The sequence below is a fragment of the Erythrolamprus reginae genome, chromosome 10 (assembly GCF_031021105.1).
Source record: "Erythrolamprus reginae isolate rEryReg1 chromosome 10, rEryReg1.hap1, whole genome shotgun sequence".
Taxonomy (NCBI): domain Eukaryota; kingdom Metazoa; phylum Chordata; class Lepidosauria; order Squamata; family Dipsadidae; genus Erythrolamprus; species Erythrolamprus reginae.
Window position 1 is genome coordinate 33,679,602 of NC_091959.1, and position 25,957 is coordinate 33,705,558.

The window sequence follows — 25,957 nt, forward strand, 5'->3', positions numbered from 1 at the left end:
GCAATGGGTGGAAACTAAACAAGGAGAGAAGTAACTTAGAACTAAGGAGAAATTTCCTGACAGTCAGAACGGTTGATCAGTGGAACAGCTTGCCTCCAGAAGTTGTGAATGCTCCAACGCTGGAAGTTTTAAAGAAGATGTTGGATAACCATCTGTCAGAAGTAATGTAGGGTTTCCTGCCTAAGCAGGGGGTTGGACTATAAGACCTCCAAGGTCCCTTCCAACTCTGTTATTATTAAATATTATTATTAACTAACTAAGTAACTAACTAACAAACAAACAAATAAATAATGGGGTTGTTAAATCAAGAAGAAGAGTGTTTCAGCCTGCCCCCCCCCCAAAAAAATTATTCTCATAGCCCAGTGATGGCAAACTTATGGCCCATGTGTCACAGGTGGCACTCAGAGCCATATCTGCTGGCATATGAGCCGTTGCCCTAGCTCAGCTCCAACATGCGTGTTTGTGCTGGCCAGCTGATTTTTGGCTTGCACGGAGGCTCTGGGAGGGCGTTTTTGGCTTCCAGAGAGCCTCCAGGGGGATGGCAGAGGGTGTTTTTACCCTCCCTTGGTTCCAGGGAAGCCTTTGGAGCCTGGGGAGGGCGAAACACAAGCCTATTGGGCCCACCAGAAGTTGGGAAACAGGCTGTTTCCAGCCTCCAGAGGTCTTCTGGGGAGCAGAGGAAGCTGTTTTTACCCTCCCCAGACATTGAGGAATGGGTGTGGGCACTATCGCATATGCAATAGCGCACGCACGCACTCTTTCGGAACCCAAGGGAAAAAAGGTTCACCATCACTGTCATAGCCCATCACAGGTTGGCAGTGTGAGTTCACTTGGTGCCAGAGGGCCTACAGCACCCAGTGGGCAGGTCTGCGGAACATGACATCCAAATACCCTCTTTGAAAAAACAGTGTAAAGTGGCTGAAACCTCACAAGATTGCTGAACCCTTATAAGAATGCATTGTTCTTCCCTGAAACCATCAACTTGCGAAAATATTAAAAAAAACCTCTGCAGAACTTGCGAGCTCTCAAAAAAGTCTTCAAATTGAAACCAGCAGGGCAGGCAGGAAACGGGTTCCTTTGTGAGCCGGCCAGCTTGCAGCTGCTGAGGAGAGCCAGGAAGCCTCTGGGCTAAACCATCACATGGCCCCAAGGAGGGCAGGATCCAAGCCAAGGAAAAAGCTCCGGAGGTCCAAGAGGAGGCGTCAGCATTCCTGGGAGAATCGGATGGCCAAAGGGCAGCTTTTGCAAGCCAAACTTCCTCCTGTTGTTGCTCCTTGTGGGCAAGTTGCCCCCCCTACAGCCACTTTTGACCAGGGCTCCTTTCTTCAAGGTTAGCTGGTGAGAGTCTGAACAGATTTCCAAAGGGATTGCAGACTACATGAAGTATTTGCACCCACCTAGGTGACCTTGAGGACACAGGATTTTGCTCGTCGGAAACTGTCCAGGACAGTTGCAAATGATGATGGACATGGAGACCATGGTGAATGGAATGGAATAGAATTAGAATTGAATAGATTTAGAATAGAATAGAATAGAATAGAATAGAATTCTTTATTGGCCAAGTGTGATTGGACACATAAGGAATTTCTCTTTGGTGCAGATGCTCTCAGTGTACATGAAAGAAAAGATACATTTGGCCTGCCATCACTGTTCTAGTGGGAGCCCATAGTATCGATTGTTTAGCAACAATGGGCTGAATCATAGTGGTTTGGTTTGGACATTGGGTTGGTACCAGGTTTGGGGGGTTTTCTGTGAGGGATATGTTTCCATCCGTTTTCTTCCTGTAATGCAGTGGTTCTCAACCTTTCTAATGCTGCGACCCCTTAATACAGTTCCTCATGTTGTGGTGACCCCCAACCATAAGCCTAGCGCTAATTCTCCCAACAGAGCTTGGAGCTGATTGGCGGGAAGGTCAGAGGGACACCCCCGCTGTCAATGCCTGATTGGCCGGATTGTAAATATATGTTCCAAAGCGCCAGAATAGAAGCTTTAGACCCTAACATCGTGGGGAATTTTGTCTTTTTCTGTGGTCTTAGGTGCTCCTGTGAAACGGTCGTTCAACCCCCCAAAGGGGATCCCAACCCCCAGGTTGAAAACCACTGCTCTAACTGGTCAACTCTTTCAGAAGTTATTTGGTCATTTTTGTTAGATTCAGGCGTAAATGAAGAGGCAAGTCGCAGGAACATTACAGCACCTTTATTGTTTATTAGATAGAACTAATGTGGACTTCTTCAAAGAAAACCAAGAATGTCTCTTGAAAAAGCACCTTTGGGACAGCCATGATTTGGATGACTGAAGAATCTCCATAGATAATTTGTTTGATGCGGCAGAAAAACACACAGTATTTCTATTTAGGCATCCACCAAAGAGGCCTCCAAGTTATGCTGTAGTTGGGAGACCCTGCCATCGGTCACACAAATATATTTTTTTTATTATTTTTTTCTTTTTTTCTTTTTTTCAAAAATATATTTATTAATTATTAACATTAAAGAACAAAACAAATACAAAAACAACAAAAAAGGACATAGAAACTAAAACAAGAAAACATAACCTATACGAATGTATAACTAACTTAAACACTCAACGATTTATGAGTTTGCCAACCTACTTGTTGGCATTGTTGCTACAGCTTTCTAACTGTTGTTTTCTATGTTATTTACAAAAATCTTGACAGTGCTAATTTAATTTAATTGACTTCAATTCCTAGTGGATGCCAGTAATGGGCAATATAAAAGAATAAAATAAAATGTTAAATGTGGCATTATCCCGCTGCGTTTTCCAGTAGGGCTTCTCTGAGTACTGTATTTTTTGAGTATAAGACACACCTTTTTCCTCCCTAAAAGAGCCTGAAAATTCAGGTGTTTCTTATACTCTGAATGCAGCTTTTTTTGAAGCTTTTCCCCCCCAGCCCTAACTAGGTGCTGACGATCTTCCTAGCTCTTATCTTGCAGGTTCTTCCATTGTTACTGTCTGCGAAGAATATTTTCCAAGCTCTAAGTCTTTGCTGAGTTTTTTCATTACTCTAACTTGGTCCAAATGTTTCTTTCCAGCTGTAACCAGGTGCTAATAATGTTCCCAGCTTTTACCAGCTTGCAAGCTCTTTCACTGTTACTCTCTGCAAATAATGTTTTCCAAGCCCTAAGTCTTTACAGTTTTTTTCATTGCTCTACTTGCTCAGAATTTTTCTTTCCAGTCCTAACCAGGTTCTAACAGTGTTCCCAGCTTTTACCAGCTTGCAAGCCCTTTCACTGTTACTCTTTGCAAGGAATGTTTTCCAAGCCCTAAGTCTTTGCAGTTTTTTTTCATTGCTCTACTTGCTCAGAATTTTTCTTTCCAGCCCTAACCAGGTTCTAACAGTGTTCCCAGCTCTTACTGGCTTGCATGCTTTTTCATTGTTACTCTCTCCAAATAAGGTTTTTTTTAAAAAGTCCTAACCAGGGGATAAAATAATGTGCTGAAACTGACCACACTAAGTATGCTAGCCAGATGAATATCTGGTAAGCAGATTCTTTTCCCTATTTTCCTCACCAAGAACTAAGGTGCGTCTTATACTCTGAAAAATATGGTAATTTAAATGGAAGATTGTGGTGAGCTCCAGGTTGAAGGAGGAGCACCAACCTCTTTTGCCCACTCTTCTTTCGCCAGCTGCAACCTGACCTGCCCAACTGGCCATTACGGTGCCAACTGTGCCGAGATGTGCAACTGTCATGAGGATGCCTGCAACCCCTTCACTGGCATGTGCCACATGGGTAAGTCCCTGGGCAACCTTCCCCCAAATTTTCTTGCCCCAGCTGGGTGGGGTAGGCGCAAGGCATGGCCCAGGAGGTTCAAAAGGCAGCCACAAGAGCCTCCTGACATTGTAGAAGCCATCTTGCCTTTCTTCAACACACTCTGCAATCATAGGTTTCTTTCCTAATACAGTGGTACCACTACCTAAGAAAGCCTCTACTTACGAACTTTTCTCAATAAGAACCGGATGTTCAAGATTTTTTTGCCTCTTCTCAAGAACCATACTGTCCACTTAAAAACCCGAATCTCCGAAACTGTAACTGGAAAAGGCAGGGAGAAGCCTCTGTGGGGCCTCTCTAGGAATCTCCTGGGAGGAAACAGAGCCAGGAAAGGCAGGGAGAAGCCTCCATGGGGCCTCTCGAGGAATCTCCTGGGATGAAACAGGTCCGGAAAAGGTGGGGAGAAGCCTCTGTGGGGCCTCTCTAGGAATCTCCTGGGAGGAAACAGAGCCAGGAAAGGCAGGGAGAAGCCTCTGTGGAACCTCTCTAGGAATCTCCTGGGAGGAAACAGAGCCAGAAAAGGCAGGGAGAAGCCTCCGTGGGGCCTCTCTAGGAATCTCCTGGGAGGAAACAGGGTCTCCACCCTCCCTGCGGTTTCCCCAATCGCACACAATATTTGTTTTGCGTTGATTCCTATGGGGAAAATTACTTCTTCTTACAAACATTTGTACTTAAGAACCTGGTCACGGGACTAATTAAGTTTATAAGTAGAGGTACCACTGTATTTTCTTTTATTACACTGGGGAACAGCAATTTTGTGTGACTTAAATCTGTGACTTGTTTTCAACTAATTTTTGGCCTCTGGATCCAAAAATAACCACAGTTTTTGTCTATCAGGTCAAGTTTTTAAACTACAGGTTATCCTCAAAAGTCATACAAGTTGTGCATATAAAGGAAAGAAAAGTAAAAATGTACCAAATATACTGTTTACAAAGAATAATTTTATTCATACAAAGGCTATAATAGTTACTGCAAGTTAAATTGTGTTCATACAAATTTTTTTTTAATCAAACGGTAATTATATATATTAAGGTAAAACCTTTCGCTTATAGCTTTTTGGGGAGTGTTCTATCTGTGGACATTCTCGCTTGAGGCTCCAACAATAGCCAGCCATAGAAACATAGAAGATTGATGGCAGAAAAAGAAAAAGTCCATCTCATCTGCCCTTATACTATTTCCTGTATTTTGTCTTAGGATGGATCTCTGTTTATCCCAGGCATGTTTAAATTCAGTTACTGTGGATTTACCAACCACGTCTGTTGGAAGTTTGTTCCAAGCATCTACTACTCTTTCAGTAAAATAATATTTTCTCACGTTGCCATCATATGTACATCCCATCTAGATACAGTGCCTCCCTGGCCTTCAAATCTTGGTAGAATCGCTCACCCTGCTCATCACTGACTGCATCAAGATTTTCTGAGATGTTAGCAAGATGGCTATATAAAAAATGCAATTTGATACTCATGTTGCCTAATTAACTATATTATATATATAAGGTGTAGAGAAAAAACTTAATGTGGTAGAAGAAAACTAACTACAGTTTTGAAACCAGCAACTATTAATCAAACTCAACAGAAATTGTATTACAAATTGTTCCCCAATGTTATTCCCAAAAGAAATAATGCTGGTCTCATTTCAATGCTTTGCTCCGTTATTTCATCCATCCAATTTTTAATTTTTTTCCAATATTTCTTTGCATCGGGACATGTCCACCACATGTGGTAGAATGTCCCTTGGGTACGGTTGCATTTCCAAAAGTTTGGTTGTGTTGATGGATACCTTTTGGCCAATCTCGCTGGATATCAGACAACAGATAATTGCAGCAGCAAGAATCCCATTCGCACAAAATTGGAAAAAAGACAAGAACCCCTCGAATGCTATGATTGTAGAGAAGATGCGAGAATGTGCTGAGATGAATAAACTAAACGTGGAATTGAGAGAGAGAGGGAGGGAGGGAGAGACAGAGAGAGGGGGGGAACAGGGTACTATAAAATATGGGACAGGGTATGATTGGCTCAAAAAAAAGTAAAATTAATGTATGAATTAAGATAAAAATGGAAGGTTAGAAAAAGGGGGGACATGTGATAGATGTAATTTTAAATTTTAATGGTTGTAAAATCATGTATATAATAGAGTATAATTATTAGGCAATAATGTATCTAATGAATAAGCAAAGATTAAAAAATGTTTAAGTAAGCCATAATTAGGAAAATGAAGAATTGAGAAGGAAATTTGAGAAAGAACTAAGGGCTTGTGGCTTCCTCTGCCCACTGACTCTTGCAAAACCTCTTCTCTCCAGAGGCCAATCAGCGGATGGGAGTTATTGGCGCCGGAGTCCTCCTGATTTTTCTGCTCTGCCTCCTGCTCTCGCTGTTGTCCTGCTGTTGCATTTGCCGCAAGAAGGATCAGGCCCGGGAGTGAGTACCCACCGGGGACTGGAGGGGGGCCACTCAGGGGAATGAGGGGGAGGAGGGGAGCTGCAGAGGACCGGTCTTCCAAAAAGAGCCCTGGCTGGAAGGGGTACCAGGATGGGGTAGGAAGGACAGGCCAGGAGGCGCTTCCATTGGGCAAGTTTCCTTTTTAGCTGCCCAATTTTTCTGAGAAAAATTACTGGTATTTATTTATTTTTTAAATGTTTTATTTTAATTTTCAATTACTATAAAAAAGAAAAACATCTCAATAATCACATGAAGATCGTACCCATTTCAGATTCAATTTGTATAAGTCTTATGTCTAATTTGATTACATTCATCGATAAGAAGAAAAATAGAAAAGTGAATACATTTTATATTGTTCAACGTTATATTTGTGTACATTATTATCGCTTCTTGGCCTTTTGACTAAGATCAAGTGTAGTATCTGTTCGTATCAGTTTAATTACTGGTATTTATTTATTTGATGTGATGTGAAACCACAGGGAGGGTGGAGGCCCTGTTTCCTCCCAGGAGATTCCTAGAGAGGGCTGCAAAGCTCTATGAAGCAGTATATAAGTCTAGGTGCTATTGCTATCCATGTGGCAACTTCTGACCGTGGTCTCATCTGGTTGTCCGGCTTCCTTCACAGCATACGCCAGGACTTGGCTCGTAAAAAATCTTCAAGGCGCCTATGCGGACAGTTCAGTCAAATCAGCTTGAAGCTGCCCCGGATCCCACTTCGCCGGCAGAAGTTGCCAAAAGTTGTAGGTAAGGATCCACTCCACTTTGTCTCAGTTCCCTCTGGCTAATGGACCTGAAACTGGGAGGGGGAGGGGGATGCCAGGAGAAACCACAGATTGAGGTTTGTGACCCCTCCCTCTGGATGTCCGGGGCACGGAGAAAAGCACCAAACTGAACAATTGTGTTAGTACCATGTACAAAACAGTTGGGTTTGCAATATATATATATAAAATAACAATGAAGGGATATTTGTATTGAAGTACTATAGCTTTAAGAGGTAGTGTTGCAAATTGCCACAAGAGGGAGCCAGAAAGCATGATTCTCTCCAGGGATGGGCCACCATTCCTGGAAACACCAGAATGGGGGCGAGAGTGCGCACGGGCACACAACGCAGGATTCAGCCTCTGCGCATGTGCAGAAGCTGAATCTCACACGAGGATGCACTATTTCCGGTTATTATTGCTTCCGCAAATGCACAGAAGCAAAAAAGCCAGAAAGCAAAAATAAGGTAAATTATCCCCACTGCGTGCCCTGCCCATTTGCCCACCCCCTGCCTGCCCTGCCATGAGCGGCATCTCTGCCACAAGCGACCTGAGTGCTGTGCCCCCCACTGCCTGCCTTACCTTGCGCGACGTCTTCTTCCTTGCTGAGAAGTTGGCATAAGGCACAGGGAAGAGGCTGGGCAACCCTGAGCTCCAGCCGCGCAGCCTGTTTTGTTCTCTCCTGCGCCACAGCTATCTCTTGGTGTTGCGATGGCGCCACGAGTGAGTCATGGCTCACCGAGACCGCCTTCTGCCGCACGAATCCCAGCAACCGGTGAGGTTCCACAGATTTGGTCTCCTTTGGGTCCCGTCAACCAAACAATGCCGGCTGGCTGGACCTAGGGGAAGAGGGGTCCCCGGCCGTCTGGGATCAGCTGCCCCCGGAGATTCACACTGCCCCCACCCTCCTCGTCTTCCAAAAGAGTTTAAAAATCTCATCTTTGCCGCCAGGCGTGGGGCTTTTAAATCTTCCCCCTGACCAATGAATGTTTTAAGTATGATTGTTGAATGATTGGTTTGATAGGTTTTCTTTTTAAGGGTTGTTTTTTAATGTATTATTAATTGGATTCATATGATTGTTCTGTTTTTGTACATGCTGTGAGCTGCCCTGAGTCCTTGGAGAGGGGGGGCATACAAATCCAATTAAAATTTTAAAAAATTAAAAATGGCCTTCAGGAGCAGCAGTGCTGCTGAAAAAGCACCTTTGGACCAACCATGAGAATCTATACAGCAGTGATGGCGAACCTATGGCATGGGTGCCACAGGTGGCACACAGAGCCATGCTGGCATGCAAGCTGTTGCCCTAGCACAAGGGTCCCCAAACTTGGCAACTTGAATTCCACAAGTCTTAAAGTTGCCAAGTTTGAAGACCTCTGCCCTAGCACAACTCCAAAGTGCATGTATTATTCTTATTATTATTTATTAGATTTGTATGCCGTCCTTCTCTGAAAACTGTGCCAGCCATATGATTTTGGGGCATTTTTAGCTTCCTGAGAGCCTCCAGGGGGATGGGGGAAGGCGTTTTTACCCTCCCTCAGCTCCAAGGAATCCTTTGGAACCTGGAGAGGGCAAAACATAAGCCTACATCGCCCACCAGAAGTTGGGAAACAGGCCGTTTCTGGCCTCCAGAGGGCCTGCGGAGGGTGGGAGGAAGCTGTTTTTGCCCTCCCCAGGCATTGCACAATCTTTCGGCACCCAAGGGGAAAAAGGTTCGCCATCACTGCTCTACAGACTTGCTGTAGGAGTAGGAGTGGATTTCCGGAAAAGGTTACAGACTACAGGAACCATTTGCACAACGTAGGTGACCTTGAGGAAACAGATAAATCTCCAAGTGCTTCAACTACCCTCTCAAAGGATGCAAATAACCAGCTGTCTGCAATCAATCCTTCCATTCCCCATTATCCAGTCAGAGCTGAAGAAGCTTCTGGGATGAGAAGAAAAACGCCTTCAAAAGGAAAAAACAAGAAAGTTCAGTTGCCTCTTGAAAAAAGCTCCTTTTGGGACAGTCTGGAGAAATCACATGTGGAACGTAAAATAATAGGGCTGTAAAGGACTTGTTCAAGGGTTGTTAACTCGATAGGTCATTCTCAGCTCCCAGGAAGCCACGGGGACAGCACGCCAGGCCCCTCCATCCCCCAGTGGCTCCCTGAAACCAGTGATGGAGCACCGACCACTTCTGGAGGGAAGCTGTGCCATCCATCAATTGTTCTTACTGCCAGGAAATTCCTCCTTGGCAAGAATTGGAGGAAATGTTGCCCTGCCCTGCCTGGGCAGACGGGGCTTTTCAACAGGGAGATAACAGGCAGAAAATGATCGGCATCCAGATTATCTTGGAATAAACTCTGTTTGGCTGCAGAAAATCATAGTTAACAGCTGCCCCCTGATCAAAAATGAGAATAGAATAAGGAATAGAATAAAACAGGAAAATAGAGAATGAGGATAGGCATTAGAATGGAATAGAACGGAATAGAACAGAACAGAACAGAACGGAACAGAATAGAAAAATAGAGAATAGGAATAGGAATAGAATAAGAATTGAAGGGAAGGGAAGGGAAGGGAATATAGAACAAAAGAAGAGAGAAGAGGAGAGGAGAGAATACAAAAAAGAACAGAATAGACAAGAGAATATAGAACAGAAGAGAAGAGAGTACAGAACAGAACAGAATAGAGGAGAAGAAAGGAAAAGAGAATATAGAATATAGAAGAGCAGAATAGAATAATTTATTGTCCAAGTCTGATTGGACACAGAAGGAATTTTTCTTTGGTGCACATGCTCTCAGAAAAAATACATTCATCAAGAATCATAAGATTCAACACTTTAAAAACCCTCCATTTAAACTAACATTTGAAAATCAACAAAGCAGCAGCAGGTTATTCAAAGTCTTTCAAAGACATAATTTTAATCAGGCCCATCTGTCTGAAACTGCCTTCTTGATTTGTGTTGGCTCTTTTTTCAGTTTTGATTCCTCCCCCCCCCCAAACCCCGCAGCATCAATGTCTGATTTTTGACTTTGCATTGTGCTTCCAAACTATTTAAGCTTTATCTGCATTAGTGGTGCTTCCAGTGAACAGCCTGGCTTCATTTCAGCTATTGAAATATCTGTTATTTTTGGGCTTCGAGGTCTTTTTCCAGCACATTCTCAAGCAACGGTGGGACTGTTCAGCTTTGGCTTTCTCTATATTTGTAATTGAACAAAGACTTTCACAGCTAGGTGTCACAAGGAGCAGAACTGTGGCCTTGACGACATGAATCTATGGAACAGAAGTGGGTATCAGCAGGTTCTGATCAGTTCTGGAGAACTGGTAGCGGAAATTTTGAGTAGCTCGGATAACTGGTTGCAGAAATTTTGAGAAGTTCAGAGAACCGGTAGTGGAAATTCTGAGCAGTTCATATCTCAAGACCTAATCTGGTCACCTAACATTAAAAACGTCATCAAAAAAGCACAGCAAAGAATGTTCTTTCATCGCCAACTCAGGAAGCTCAGCCATTTACCGGGTTTGTTTGCATTTTCAAAAAAGTATTTGTTGCGCAAAATCTTCCTTTTCTAGTAAATTTAAAATACGTTTTATCAAAACCATTTGTTGTTTGTTTGTTTGTTTGTTTATTTATTTAGTTAGTTAGTTAGTTATTTAGTTATTTAGTTATTAATAGAGTTGAAAGGGACTGTTAGGTCATCGAGTCCAACCCCCTGCCTGAGCAGGAAACCCTACAGCACCCCAACCAAATGGAAGTCCAATCTCCTCTTGAAGGTGTCCAGAGTTGGGGAGTTCACCACCTCTCCAGGCAGGCAGTTCCATTGGTTGATCGCTCTGACCGTCAGGAAGTTCTTCCTTATTTCCAGGTTGAATCTCTCCTTGGTCAGCTTCCAACCATTGTTTCTCGTCCGGCCCTCTGGTGCCCTGGGGAATAAAGAGACCCCCTCCTCACCGTGGCAACCCCTCAAGTATCTGTAAACTGCTATCATGTCCCCTCTAGACCTTCTTTTTATATCCTTTCTACGAGGTTCTCTTTGTAAGTCTTCTTCTGGTTTTTTATAATCCTTCTCTAGTCCCTCTCTTTTCTCCCTGTCATCTGCACATCTATCACGGTCTGGTTTGGTTTTGCAACCCAACAAGACCGACACAGACTTCAGAGGAGAATCAGAATTGCAGAAAAAACAATGGCTGCCAACCTGCCTTCCATTGAGGACCTGTATACTGCACGAGTCAAAAAGGGAGCAGTGAAAATATTGACTGACCCCTCACATCCTGGACACAAACTGTTTCAACTCCTACCCTCAAAACGTCACTACAGGGCACTGCACACCAAGACAACTGGATACAAGTACAGTTTTTCCCCGAATGCCATCACTCTGCTAAACAAATAATTCCCTCAACACTGTCAAACTATTTACTAAGTCTGCACTACTATTACTACCAGTTTTTTCTCATCATTCCTATCACCCATTTCCTCCCACTTAGGACTGTATCACTGTAACTTGTTGCTTGTATCCTTAAGATTTTTATTAATATTGATTGTTTCTTCAATGCTTATTTGATCCCTATGACAAACATTAAGTCTTGTACCACACGATTCTTGACAAATGTATATTTTCCTTTAGGTACACTGAGAGCATCTGCACCAAAGACAAATTCCTTGTGTGTCCAATCACACTTGGCCAATAAAGAATTCTATTCTATTTAGAGAACCGGTAGAGAAAAATTTGAATAGTTCATAGAACTGATAGCAAAAATTTTGAGTAGTTTGGAGAACCGGTAAATACCACTTCTGATTGGCTCTGTCCCCATCTGTTCTCTGTCTCCTAAATCCCAGTAATGAAGCTCTCTTTTTTTGCTTGCAGGCTATTTTTATTCTTTCATCTTAAAGAGTAGCATGTCTTTCCGTCTGAATTATTCAGGAAGTCTCATTATCAAATCCAACCCATTAAATCTCGTTCTTTTTTCTACTGCTGTGGAATATTGCTAAGAGATTGGCTTGATAATTTTGTTTTCTTTAATTTTAGGTTTCTTTACTTTTAAGAAACTTGGGATCTGAACAATAGTAAATGCCAGTTCTCTTTGTTTTGTTTTTTTCCCATCTTTTGCCTGCAAAAGCAGTTTCAACATTTGTGTTTTCTGTCTAATGATATCATAGAAACATAGAAGATTGACGGCAGAAAAAGACCTCATGGTCCATCTAGTCTGCCCTTATACTATTTCCTGTATTTTATTTTAGGATGGATCTATGTTTATCCCAGGCAGGTTTGAATTCAGTTACTGAGGATTGACCAACCACATTTGCTGAAAGCTTGTTCCAAGCATCTACTACTCTTTCCGTGAAATAATATTTTCTCACGTTGCTTCTGATCTTTCCCCCAACTCACCTCAGATTGTGCCCCCTTGTTCTTGTGTTCACTTTCCTATTAAAAACACTTCCCTCCTGAACCTTATTTAACCCTTTAACATATTTAACATGTCCCCACTTTCCCTTCTGTCCTCCAAACTATACAGATTGAATTCATGAAGTCTTTCCTGATGTGTTTTATCCTTAAGACCTTCCACCCTTTCTGTAGCCCGTGTTTTATCCATATCTCTTTGTAGGTGAGGTCTCCAGAACTGGACACAGTATTCCAAATGGGGTCTCACCAGTGCTCTATACAGCGGGATCACAATCTCCCTCTTCCTGCTTGTTATACCTCTAGCTATGCAGCCAAGCATCCTACTTGCTTTTCCTACCGCCCGACTACACTGCTCACCCATTTTGAGACTGTCAGAAATCACTACCCCTAAATCCTTCTCTTCTGAAGTTTTTGCTAACACAGAACTGCCAATACAATACTCAGATTGAGGATTCCTTTTGCCCAAGTGCATTACTTTACATTTGGAAACATTAAACTGCATCTTGGGCTTGTGTCAAATGCCCACCACTCTACAAAATATATCTGTGTATCTTTTTAGGTTTCTGTCAGTGTTTGCTCTATGAAACCCTGGATTTTCTTGGCAGAATCCAATTAATCCATCTTCGGCTCCATTCCCTAAACCATGTCAAACATTTCTATTATTTCAGATCAGTGGTAGGTCCCACTTACATTCACCACTGGTTCACATTGCAACATTTTGCATATGTCCCCTTGTGCAATTCTGCTTCTGCGCATGCTCAGTATTTATGTATTTATTATTTATTTATTAGATATGTATGCCGGCCACTCAGGGCAGCTTACAACAAAGATAAAACAATTATTTTTTTAAAAATCAACCAATCATCATGGGTGCTTTTCCTGAACCCCAGGCATGGCAAAAAAAGGGGGTTCAGCAGGCTTTCCTGAACCCCAGGCATGGCAAAAAAAAGGGGGGATCAGCAGGCTTTCCTGAACCCCAGGCATGGCAAAAAAGGGGGTTCAGCAGGCTTTCCTGAACCCCAGGCATGGCAAAAAAGGGGGTTCAGCAGGCTTTCCTGAACCCCAGGCATGGCAAAAAAAGGGGGTTCAGCAGGCTTTCTTGAACCCCAGGCATGGCAAAAAAAGGGGGTTCAGCAGGCTTTCCTGAACCCCAGGCATGGCAAAAAAGGGGGTTCAGCAGGCTTTCCTGAACCCCAGGCATGGCAAAAAAAAGGGGGTTCAGCAGGCTTTCCTGAACCCCAGGCATGGCAAAAAAGGGGGTTCAGCAGGCTTTCCTGAACCCCAGGCATGGCAAAAAAGGGGGTTCAGCAGGCTTTCCTGAACCCCAGGCATGGCAAAAAAAGGGGGTTCAGCAGGCTTTCTTGAACCCCAGGCATGGCAAAAAAAGGGGGTTCAGCAGGCTTTCCTGAACCCCAGGCATGGCAAAAAAGGGGGTTCAGCAGGCTTTCCTGAACCCCAGGCATGGCAAAAAAAGTGGGGTTCAGCAGGCTTTCCTGAACCCCAGGCATGGCAAAAAAGGGGGTTCAGCAGGCTTTCCTGAACCCCAGGCATGGCAAAAAAGGGGGGTTCAGCAGGCTTTCCTGAACCCCAGGCATGGCAAAAAGGGGTTCAGCAGGCTTTCCTGAACCCCAGGCATGGCAAAAGGGGGTTCAGCAGGCTTTCCTGAACCCCAGGCATGGCAAAAGGGGGTTCAGCAGGCTTTCCTGAACCCCAGGCATGGCAAAAGGGGGTTCAGCAGGCTTTCCTGAACCCCAGGCATGGCAAAAGGGGGTTCAGCAGGCTTTCCTGAACCCCAGGCATGGCAAAAGGGGGTTCAGCAGGCTTTCCTGAACCCCAGGCATGGCAAAAGGGGGTTCAGCAGGCTTTCCTGAAGTGTGGCGAGAGGGAAACAGCTGTCCATGGCACACGACATTGTCTAGTTTTGGCATTATGACGTTTTTTACGTTCACCTTTTCCAAATCTCGTGGCAAAATACGGTTGGGAAAAGTCCTGAAAGCTGCAGCACCAAAGCCCCTGGAAGGTTGTTTTTTTCCTCCCCCTCCTGAAATGATCCTCAGAGCTGTGTTTACAGTAGCACGCCGGGGTTGGCTTCCCTCCCCTCGCGAGCATAGAGGCCCTTTTCTCTGAAGGAGAGACCCCGACTGAATGACTCTGTGTGTCTGCGTTTCCTGGCGTTGACTGCCGGTTGGAGATTTTGTATAAACAATGGCAGCGAGAGCTTTTCCCCTTGGCCTCTGGCGTGCGGTTGCGCTCTCCTCCGCTGGCGCTCCAGAAGAGGAGACGAATTGCACGGAGACACCATCCAAGGCAGATTGCTTAAGAATGGGAGCATCTCAGCCAGTCCCGCTGCCCATCCTAGAAACATAAAACAGTGCTTCCAGACCTTGGCAACTTGAAGTTATTTGGACTTCAACTCCCAGAATTCCCCAGCCAGCGAATGCTGGCTGGGGAATTCTGGGAGTTGAAGTCCAAATATCTTCAAGTTGCCAAGGTTGGGAAACACTGACATAGAAGACTGACAGCAGAAAAAGACCTCTTGGTCCATCTAGTCTGCCATTGTACTATTCTCCTGTATTTTATCTTAGGATGGATCTAGGTTGATCCCAGGCATGTTTAAATCCAGCTCCTGTGGATTTGCCAACCACGTCTGCTGGAAGTTTGTTCCAAGCATCTATTACTCTTTCAGTCAAATAATATTTTCTCACATTGCTTCTGATTTTCCCCCCAACCAACCTCAGATTGTGCCCCCTTGTTCTTGTGTTCACTTTCCTGTTAAAAACACTTCCCTCCTGAACCTTATTTAACCCTTTAACATATTTAAATATTTTGATCGTGCCCTCCCCCTGATCGTGCCCTCCCCCCTTTCATTTCCATCCTCCAGACTATACAGATTGAGTTCATGAAGTCTTTCCTGATACGTTTCATGCTTAAGATCTTGCACCATTTTTGTAGCCCATCTTTGGACCCATACAATTGTATCCATATCTTTTTGTAGGTGAGGTCTCCAGAACTGGACACAGTATTCCAAATGGGGTCTCACCAGCACTCTATACAGCGGGATCACAATCACCCTCTTCCTGCTTGTTATACCTCTAGCTATGCAGCCAAGCATTCTACTCGCTTTCCCTACCGCCTCAGTGCACTGTTCACCCATTTTGAGATTGTCAAAAATCACTACCCCTAAATCCTCAGCCCGGGATTAACATGAATCTGGTCAGATTCAGCCAGCCAGTTTCAGACCCCGCTTTCGGACAGCTGCTAGCCAGATGCTCCATCCAGGAAACGGAGAGAGAGACAGGAACACCGTCCTCCCCTTTTCTTGTGGCAGGATCTCAAGGCTGTGCAAAATACTAAAACAAGCCAGCTGCTAACCTGAAATGAAGCCTCCTCTCTTGCAGTCTGCAAACCATGGGAGATGGGTTTTAATGTTGGGATTTGTTCAATAAATCATTATTTATTGAATGATATTTAATGAGCAGAGGTGGCGCAGAGGGTAGAGTGCAGTACTGCAGGCCACTAAAGCTGACTGCTAGATCTGCAGGTCGGCAGTTCAAATCTCATCACCAGCTCCAGGTTGACACAGCCTTCCATCCTTCCGAGGTGGGTAAAATGAAGACCCAGATTGTAGGGGCAATATGGTGGCTCTGTTAAAAAGTGCTATTGCTAACATATTGTAAGCTATCCTGAGTCTAAGGAGAAGGGCCGCATTAAAAAATAGAATAAATAAATAAAATAAATAAATTGTTTATTTATTTATTGGATTTCTATGCCGCCCCTCTCTGAAGACTCGGGATGGCTTAAAACCTATAAAAGCAATGAATTACAATAAAAATAATCCAATTAATATAAAATGTCATGACTATCTAAAATCCCCAATTTACTTAAAAAAATCAATCACACCGATTCTTACAACAATCACACAATCATCTGTTGGCCAGGGCCAAGATTTAATCGGCCCAAGCCTGGTGGCATAAATGAGTCTTGAGACTCTTACGGAAGGTGAGGAGGATGGGGGCAGTGCGAATCTCCAGGGGGAGCCGATTCCAGAGGGCCGGGGCCCCCACAGAGAAGGCTCTTCCCCTAGGCCCTGCCAAGTGACATCTAGTTGACGGGACCTGGAGAAGGACGACTATGTGGGACCTAACCAGTCGCTGGGATTCATGTGGAGGAGGCGGTCCTGTAAATAATCTGGTTCGATGCCATGTAGGGCTTTATAGGTGATAACCAACACATTGAATCACGTCTGGAAACCAATTGGCAGCCAGTGCAGTCTGCGGAGTGCTGAATAAACATGGACATACCTTAGGAGGCCCAAGACCACTTGCATGGGTGCGTTCTGCACAATTTGTAGTTTCTGAACTGGGTTTCTCCAAGGGAGCAGGATGTTGGTTTAGAGAAAACTCTAGATCTGTTTCTCTTTCTCTGTTAAACCACGAACGATAACTCCTGCAAAGAACACTCCCACAAACCTCCCCTTTTATGAATGCTGCTGAATTTCCTATTACTCTCAGCTGTGATCGAGATCTCCTCCTGCCTCTGAGCAACTGTTCCTGTCTCCCCCTAATCCTTTGCACACGTACATTGAGGATGGGGTCATTAATCACCCCCTCCTCATCCAACCCAGACAAAGCCTTAGCTGAGGGTTCCATAGGCATTGCAGGGGCCTCCATTTCTATCTCTCTACAACCTTCAGCTTCCATCTCTCCTTCCCCCTCACTGTCAGAATACTCCGACAGCCACAAAGGTCGCTGATGCTTAGACGGACCTGGCTCATCTGACTCAAAACCTGTTAGCAGAGGAGCTGGCTGTGAGCCAACCACAACAGTTGCCAGAATGGCTCAAAGCCTGGGCAAAAGATCTGACTTCAAACCCCATAGAATGGAATGGAATGGAACGGAACGGAATTCTTTATTGGCCAAGTGTGATTGGACACACAACGAATTTGTCTTTGGTGCAGATGCTCTCAGTGTACATAAAAGAAAAAGATACATTTATCAAGAATCATGAGGTGCAATACTTGATGATTGTCATAGGGGGTCAAATAAGCAATCAGGAAATAATCAATATTAATATAAATCATAAGGATACAAACAACAAGTTACAGTCATATGGTCCTAAGTGGGAGGAAATGGGTCATAGGAATGATGAGGGGAAAACTGGTAGTAATAGTAGGGCAGACTTAGTAAATAGTTTGACAGTGTTGAGGGAATAATTTGTTTAGCAGAGTGATGGCGTTCGGGAAAAACTGTTCTTGTGTCTAGTTGTCTTGGTGTGCAGTGCTCTGTAGCGACATTTTGAGGGTAGGAGTTGAAGCAGTTTATGTCCAGGATGCGAGGGGTCAGTCAATATTTTCCGCGCCCTCTTTTTGACTCGTGCAGTCTACAGGTCCTCGATGGAAGGCAGGTTGGCAGCCATTGTTTTTTTCTGCAGTTCTGATTCTCCTCTGAAGTTCTGTGTGTCTCTGAAGCTGTTGTATCTTTTTTCAGACTTCTGTGGTCACTTGAAATGTTCCCAATACGATGCCCAAAGACATTTATTCTGTGAGCCACCCCGAATTTTTGAAGAAGGGTGGCATACAAATCTAATAAATAATAATAATAATTTCCAAAATAGACTTAGCCCCTGAAAAGTCTGCTCTTTGTGCAATGTGGTATATGGATCTTAGTTCTGTGTCTTGTCTTTTCTTAAAAACCTCCAGTGTTGGAGCACCCACAACTTAGAGATAAAACCTTCCCACTGGTTAATTGTTCTCAGCATCAGGAAATTTCTCCTTCATTTTAGATTGAATCTCTTCTTGTCAACCATCTGTCTATGGAGATTCTCAGCCCTCTGTGTCATGGTTGTCCCTTCTTTTTTCAAGAGGCAACTGGACTTTCTGGAGTTTTTTTGGAAGGCATTTTGCTTCTCATCCCAGAAGCTTCTTCAGCTCTGACTGGATGGTGGGGAAGGGAGGGGTTTGCATTCTTTTAGTAAGTCATTAAGGTCACCTGAAGATTTACCTGGTCTTCAGGATCACCTGAGTGTTGCAGATGGGTGTGGAGCCTTCTTGGAACTGCTGAAAGGACTGTGTTGTAGACAGGAGATAAATGATGTTGTATCCTTCCCCCTCTGTTAAGAGAAGGCTGTTCAACTTTGACATATCGTATTTTTCGGAGTACAGTGGTACTTAAGAATGCCTCGACTTAAGAACTTTTCTAGATAAGAACCGGGTGCTCAAGATTTTTTTGCCTCTTCTTAAGAACCATTTTCTACTTAAGAACCCAAGCCCGGAAAAATTGCCCAGGAAAGTTGACAGCTGCACGAAGGCCCGACCAGTTTCCTGCTATTCCCCCTTTAATCCCATCCATATCAGGCTTTTCTAGCCTGCCAAAGGAGCCTTTCGGTGGCGCTTAAGGAGGCTTTGGCAGTCCAGAGTGAACAAAGCGTTTTCCTTTCTCTGGGCGCTTGGAGAGGGAATAAACCTCTGCCAATGCCGAGAGAAAAGAAACGCTCCCTTCGCTCTGGACAGCAACTGTCCTCCTCCTCTTCTTCTTCTTCCTCCTCCTCCCACCCAAATTCCGAGCTTTTATTTCTTTCCTAATGGGCTTGCACACATTATTTGCTTTTACATTGATTCCTATGGGAAAAATTGCTTCTACTTACGAATTTTTCTACTTAAGAACCTGGTCACGGAACGAATTAAGTTCTTAAGTAGAGGTACCATTGTATAAGATGCACCTTTCCCCCCCTAAGAGAGGGTAGAAAAGTTGGTGCATCTTATACATTAAATGCAGCCTTTTTTTTGTTCTGTCCTGAAGCCCTGCCCCTCTCCTGCAGAGAGCTCCTAAGTGCTGAGGAAGGGCAAAAATGCCCATTTTTGTGAAATTAGGCCATTTTTCGCCCATTTTTTCACAAAAATGGGGTGGGAAAAGGGTCTCAAGAACCTGCAGACTGGGAGAAGGCAAAAATGTCTCAATTTCTGTGAAAAAATGAATGAAAATTGCTTGTTTTTCACAAAAATGGGGGCATTTTTGCCATTCCCCCAGAACCCAAGAGCTGTCTGCAGGTTCCCCAGACCCTTTGCCCACCCAATGTTTGCAAAAAAAGGGGGGGCGAAGACTGGCCTATTTTTAGCAAAAAGTGGGCTGTTTTTGCCTTCTAATTACACAATCTAGCATGACTGGAGGGGGAATTCTGGGAGTTGAAGTTCACTAGTCTTAAAACTGTCAAGTTTGAAGTTTGTGAAAAGTATACATGGTTGTAAAAAGTATCCTGATACAGTATTATTTTATTAAATAATATATTAGTACGCCATTTGGTTCAGAATACTTTTTCCTTGTTTTCCACCTCTAAAATCTAGGTGCATCTTATATTCCCAAAAATACAGTAGATGGTCTTTTTGACACCCCCCCCCCCCTCTTTCAAACCAGAGGTCCTCTAGGTCCAATATCTCATACAAAGTCTTCAAAGAAAAATCAGAAAGTCCAGTTCCTCTTGAAAAAGCACCTTTGGGATAAGACAACTATTGTGTCACCCTAGCTATATTCTGATTGATTGACTGATTGATTGATTGATTGATTTGATTTGATTTGATTGGAGCTCCCTTCTCCACCTTTGTGTCTCGCAGTGGCTCATCATGACTTGGAAAATACCCTGAACTGTAGCTTCATTGAACCTCCTTCTGTGGTCGATCAGCCATCACCCTCCTGGTCATCCAGGGGCTCCTTCTCTTCCTTCGATACCACGGACGAAGGACCCGTCTACTGCGTGCCCCACGAAGGTCAGTGGAATTCCTAGCACAAGCCAGACTCCGATCGTGCAAGTCGTCCCTTGAGACAGCTCAGATATGGCCACTAAAAGTGATAGTCAGCGGGCACCAAGAGCAGAGTTTAGTCCAGAAGGACATCATTTCCTTGGCTGGTTATTAGGAAAAGTTGGGATAACAAAAAAATCTGTAAGAGTGTATACACACACATACACACACTCACACACACACACACACACACACACACATGTTGCTGGGGACCAATGCCAAAATTGGGCCGTCTGTCTGTCTGTCTGTCTGTCTGTCTGTCTGTCTTTCTATCTATCTATCTATCTATCTATCTATCTATCTATCTATCTATCCATCCATCCATCCACCTATTTATCTATTTGGACTACCTGCACTACAGACGTGAAAAAACTGTGGACTAGGATTTACTTATTTATTTATTTGTTTTATTAATCGGATTTATATGCCGCCCCTCTCCGAGGACTCGGGGTGGCTTACAACATATAAAAAGACAATGTACATCGAAATCCAATTAATTAAAGTTAAGAATTAAATCTAAAAACCCAAAACCCAATTAAAATGCACACATATCCATTCAATCAACAAACCCACCATGCATTCATCAGCCAGGGATCAATGTCTAATAACCCCAAGCCTGGCGGCATAAATGAGTCTTAAGGTTCTTATGAAAGGCAGAAGGTGGGGGTAGTATGAATCTCTGGGGGGAGCTGATTCCAGAGGGCCGGGGCCCCCACAGAGAAGGCCCTTCTCCTAGGTCCCCCCAAGCGACACTGTCTAGTTGACGGGACCTGGAGAAGTCCGACTCTGTGGGACCTGACCGGTCGCTGGGATTCAAGCGGCAGAGGATGGTCCTGTAACTAACCTGGTCCGATGTCATGTAGGGCTTTATAGTGATAACCAACACTTTGAACTGCATCCGGAAACCAATTGGCAACCAATGTAGTCTGCGGAGTGTTGGAGAAATATGGGCATGTCTGGGTAGGACCATGACTGCTCACACAGCTGCATTCTGCACAATTTGTAATTTCCGAACGCTCTTCAAAGGTAGCCCCATGTAGAGAGCATTGCAGTAGTCGAGCCTCGAGGTGATAAGGGCATGAGCAACTGTGCATAGAGACTCCCTGTCCAGATAGGGATGCAATTGGTGCACTAGGCGAACCTGGGTAAACGCCCCCCTCGCCACAGCCGACAGATGATGTTCCAAGGTCAGCTATGGATCGAGGAGGATGCCCAAGTTATGGATGCTGATAAGTCCGCTGGAGTTCTTTGCAATTAAGAAGGGTGCCTCTGTTGTCAGGAGCAAAGCAGGCTGGAGTCTCCGTTGTGCATTTTTGGATGCTGTTGGGCCCGCGGTCGGAGCTTCCCATAGGATCTGAGCTCCTAATTCCTCTTCTGCTTGCTCTGTTATTTTGGCAACCGTCAGGGAGCCGAGGAATTTGACTCCGTCCCAGCTCCACCGCAGCCCTTTTGTAGCAAATAACAGCCCTTCACAAAGGGACCCTGTAATGCCTAAAGAATTCTTGGGCCACACATGTGTGACTTTGAAAGAAAAAAGCAACCCCATAATTACCGGAAAGAGATGTTCCCGCCAGTGGAAATTAACTCCTGCTTGCTTTGTACAAGATGAAAAATCTAGGACTACTTTGGCATGTTTTAGGGGGGGGGGGGTTGTGGGCAGGCACGAACATGATAAGGGTCCCCTCTCAGTGGAAACAAACTTTTCCTCTCCAACCCTGCTTTCCCCCCACTCACTACTTACAGGGATCTCCAACCTTGGCAACTTTAAGACTTGTGGCCTTCCAACTCTGCTTGGAAAGAGGTGCAAGATGAAATTAATAGGATATTGTAAAACAATAAATTATGTACTGTCTTATTGTTTTTAATGTTTATATAATAAAAACTATTGTTTTAAAAAGAAATTAATAGGATGTTAAACGTAAAATGGGTGATTCCAAAGGAGATGGCAGTATTAGTAATGAGTGATATATGGGTGAATTCAGAGAAATTAAAGAAGCAGCTAGAGAAAGCGCTCAAGCAGTTTTAGGTTGGAAGGATGCAACAAAACGGACAATACAAAATTGGTACCGGTACATGGTGGAACAAATTCAGTTTGAAATTATGGATACAAAAATGAATACTGTTCTGCTGGCGTGTTTCAACCGCCCGTAATTACAGGGTAATTAGTCCAGGAAGACACACACCACACAATAAAAGGAAAACCCAAATTTTTTTATAAACAGAAAAACAGAAACAGCTCCCTTTTTGAATGTCAAAGGGATTTTCTGGTATACACAAGGCACAGGTTAAATGCAATCCAATTGCTCACCCAATAACTGGGAAATTGAGTCCAATTCTAAAGTCCAGAGAGTCCACACACAATCTTGAACAGCACAAAAACCACGATCTTGACAAAACAATGAATCAGATAAACTGCCATGAGGCTAAAACACCAAGCTGCACTTTTATCTGTAGCACTAATTACAGCAGCCCCACCCAACCACAGGTGGCCTCATTTTCTCTTGTAATAATCCTTCAGTTGTTGTCTCCTATGCATCACTCTACGCATGCGTGGATGTGTCATTAATTCTTGTTCAGAATCCAGGGATGATACAGATGATTGATCTCCTCCTGGGCTGTCTGCCAAATTCCCCTATTCCCTGTCACTCATGCTTCCTTGGTCAGAGGAGGCTTCATCGGCAGATTCCATCGGGAGCAAAACAGGCCTGCGGCATGTGGATGTTTCCCCCACATCCACCTGCACATTCCTTGGGGCAGGAGCTGGGCCAGAGCTAACCACAACAAATACGATTAAATGAAAATAAAGTGAAAAAAACTGATGGGAAGATTGGGCAGGGTTAGAGGTTTTAAGGACAGCAGAAATCAAGACCAAGGTATAAAGAATAAACTGGAATCACTCTATAATTTGTAAATATGCTAATGTTCTTGGTTTAAAACATTACAATTCAGTACACCCCCATTTTGGTGGAGGGGTTTGAACCAATGATGTTGGGTGGCGGGAACACATATCACTATGCACCGTGTTTTATGTAGTGTGTATGTTGTTACTAAAAATCAATAAAAAATTATTTTTAAAAATGGCCTTCCAACTCTGCCTGAGGAATTCTGGGAGTTGAAGTCCACAAGTCTTAAATTTGCCAAGGTTGGAGACCACTATCGGGTTGCTACCACTATGGATAAGGACAGCGCACTGGTAGTGAAAACTGAGCTTTGCACACAGCTTTACTTCTGCTGCGGGTGCATGCATCCATGTGCAAGAAGCAAAATTTCACAAGGAAATGCACGCAAGAGATTTCGGTGATTTTTTTCCTTCCGCGCATGTGCGGAAGCCCAAAATTCGCCAGAATCTCTCGCGCATGCATCCCATGAGTTTTAGTTTCCTGCTCATGCGCAGAAGCAAAATCTCACTGGGACGCATGTGTGCGCACCCACAGAAGTAAAGCTGTGCACACAGAGCACTGGGAGCAGCAGAATCGGGGATCCGCCCCTCTTCTAGTTGACCCTAGCTTGCTGTCACAATTCATCATCTCAGAGGGTGTCTTCCCTTCCCTGGTTTCCAGCCAGCTCTCAAAAGACACCACAAACACAAACACACGCCCCACTTCAAACTCCACTTCGGATCCTGGCGTGACAGCCAGCCCCTCCCTTGACTTTAAGAAGCTGCCAGGTTCCAACCTCTCGAAATGGACTGTCTGCATAGATACACCATTTAATATGCTAACCCTGGTTAGTTTGCAGTTGGCTTTTTTGTTTTCTGGCATAGGGTGTTTATTATTTATTTATTATTTATTGGACTTTTATGCCCCCCCCTCTCCAAGGACTCAGGGTGTCTTGCAACATATAATGGAACAATATATAACATCCTAAATCCAATTAATTTAAATTTATAATCTAAAAAAAACCCAAGCCATAAAAAGATAGTCATTCCCTTTTTTAAAAATTAGTTTTCAATGTTAAAACATACAGACTACATACATACAACATAAAAAGTGTCCTGTGAAGGTGCACCCATCACCTGACAACATACATATATACCCCACCACCAATTGGAGGGTCTGTACTAACATCTTTAATATTCTTCTAAGCTTGAATCTGCATTCTATTTACATATCAAAGAGTGATTCTATTTTATTCTTTATGGCTAGATCACAAATTCTACTTGTCATATAACCACTCACCATTTCCCATCGTTCCATCAGTTTTTTCAATTTATTTTCATTATACATATTCATCCTTACCTCCATAATTTCAACCTCCCATTCGGTCAACTTACTCAACACATTCATTGGCCAGGGAGCTAGAGTCTAGTGGCCACAAGCCTGGTGGCATAGATGAGTCTTAAGAATCTTGCGGAAGTGCGAATCTCTGGGGGGAGCTGATTCTAGAGGGCCAGGGCCTCCACAGAGAAGGCTCTTCCACTTTGCCCCACGAAACGACATTGTCTAGTTGACAGGACCTTGAGAAGGCCAACTCTGGGGGATCTAATCGGTTGCTAGGACTCATGCGGCAGAAGGCAGTCCCATAAGTGTTCTGGCCCAAAGTCATGTAGGGCTTTACAGATGATAACCAACACTTTGAATTGTGTCTGGAAACCAGTTGGCAGTCAATACAGTCCACGGAGTGCTGAACAAACATGGGCGTACTTTGGGGGGGGGGCATGACTGTTCGCACGGCTGCATTCTGCACAATTTGCAGATTTTGAACGCTCCTTGAAGGTAGCCCCATGTAGAGAGCATTGCAATAGTCGAACTTTGAGGTGATAAGGGCATGAGTGACTGTGAGTAGAGACTAGGGCCGCAACTGTTGCACCAGGCAAACCTGGGCAAATGCTCCCTCGCCACAGCCGAAAGATAAGAACATAAGAACCTAAGGAGAGCCCTGCTGAATCGGGCCAAAGCCCACCAAGTCCAGCATTCTGTGTCCCACAGTGGCTCACCAATTGTCCATGGGGATCTTGAGCAGAAAGAGAAGGCAAGACCCTCCCTTTCCCTTGACACCCAACAAATGGTACTCAAGGGAATCCTGCCTGCCTCCACCAACATAGAGGCGGCACATGGAAATCCGTTTCAATAACCACCTATGATACATCCATGAGTCTTCGGAGAGGGGCGGCATACAAATCTAATAAATTGAATTGAATCTATCTAATCCTGCCTTGAAGCTATCAAGGCTGACAGCTGTCACAACCTCTTCTGGAAGTGAATTCCATAAACCAAGGACCCTCTGGGTGAAGAAATATTTCCCTTGATTTGTCCTCACTTTCTTACCTATGAGCTTTAGGGAGTGCCCCCTTGTCCTAGTATTGTGTGACATAGAAAATAATTTTTCTCTATCCACCTTTTCTATCCCATGCATGATTTTATGTACTTCGATCAAGTCACCCCTTAAACGCCATCTTTCAAGGCTGAAGAGACCGAGGCATTGCAGCCTGGTATCATAAGGGAGGTGCTCCATTTCCTTGATCAGTGGACACGGGGTAGAGATGTGTAGCTGAGTACCATCAGCATACTGATGACAACTCACCCCGTGCCCTTGGATTTTGTGTGTATGACTGGAACGTTCGATTGGCTTTAAAAAAAAAAAGACCTATTGTGTCCTTCCAAGTAATGAGTTAATGTAATAAGCGAGTTAACTCTGTTGGGGAAATAATATGCCTGATATCCGTGTGTGAAGAAACTTCAAACCTTCCAAAATGCTTTTGGTACAAAAGCCACACACACATATTTCTCAAAAAAAAAAAACCCAAAAAAAAATTCCTTCAAAAACATCGTAATCTAGCGGTCTCCAATTTGGCACCAGAGTT

General features: G+C 44.0%; 1 protein-coding gene and 1 pseudogene across 1 annotated transcript in view; both read left to right on the forward strand.

The window, feature by feature from the left end:
• The window catches only part of LOC139172885 (scavenger receptor class F member 2-like), a 74,641-nt gene that overhangs the window by 44,875 nt on the left and 3,809 nt on the right, over window positions 1-25,957 (forward strand). Inside the window, 4 exon segments of the mRNA XM_070762169.1 lie at window positions 3,646-3,749; window positions 6,088-6,205; window positions 6,852-6,970; window positions 19,969-20,121. Of these exon segments, the coding sequence (XP_070618270.1) occupies window positions 3,646-3,749; window positions 6,088-6,205; window positions 6,852-6,970; window positions 19,969-20,121 (494 nt within the window).
• Window positions 6,609-6,704, forward strand: LOC139173636 (U2 spliceosomal RNA; annotated as a pseudogene).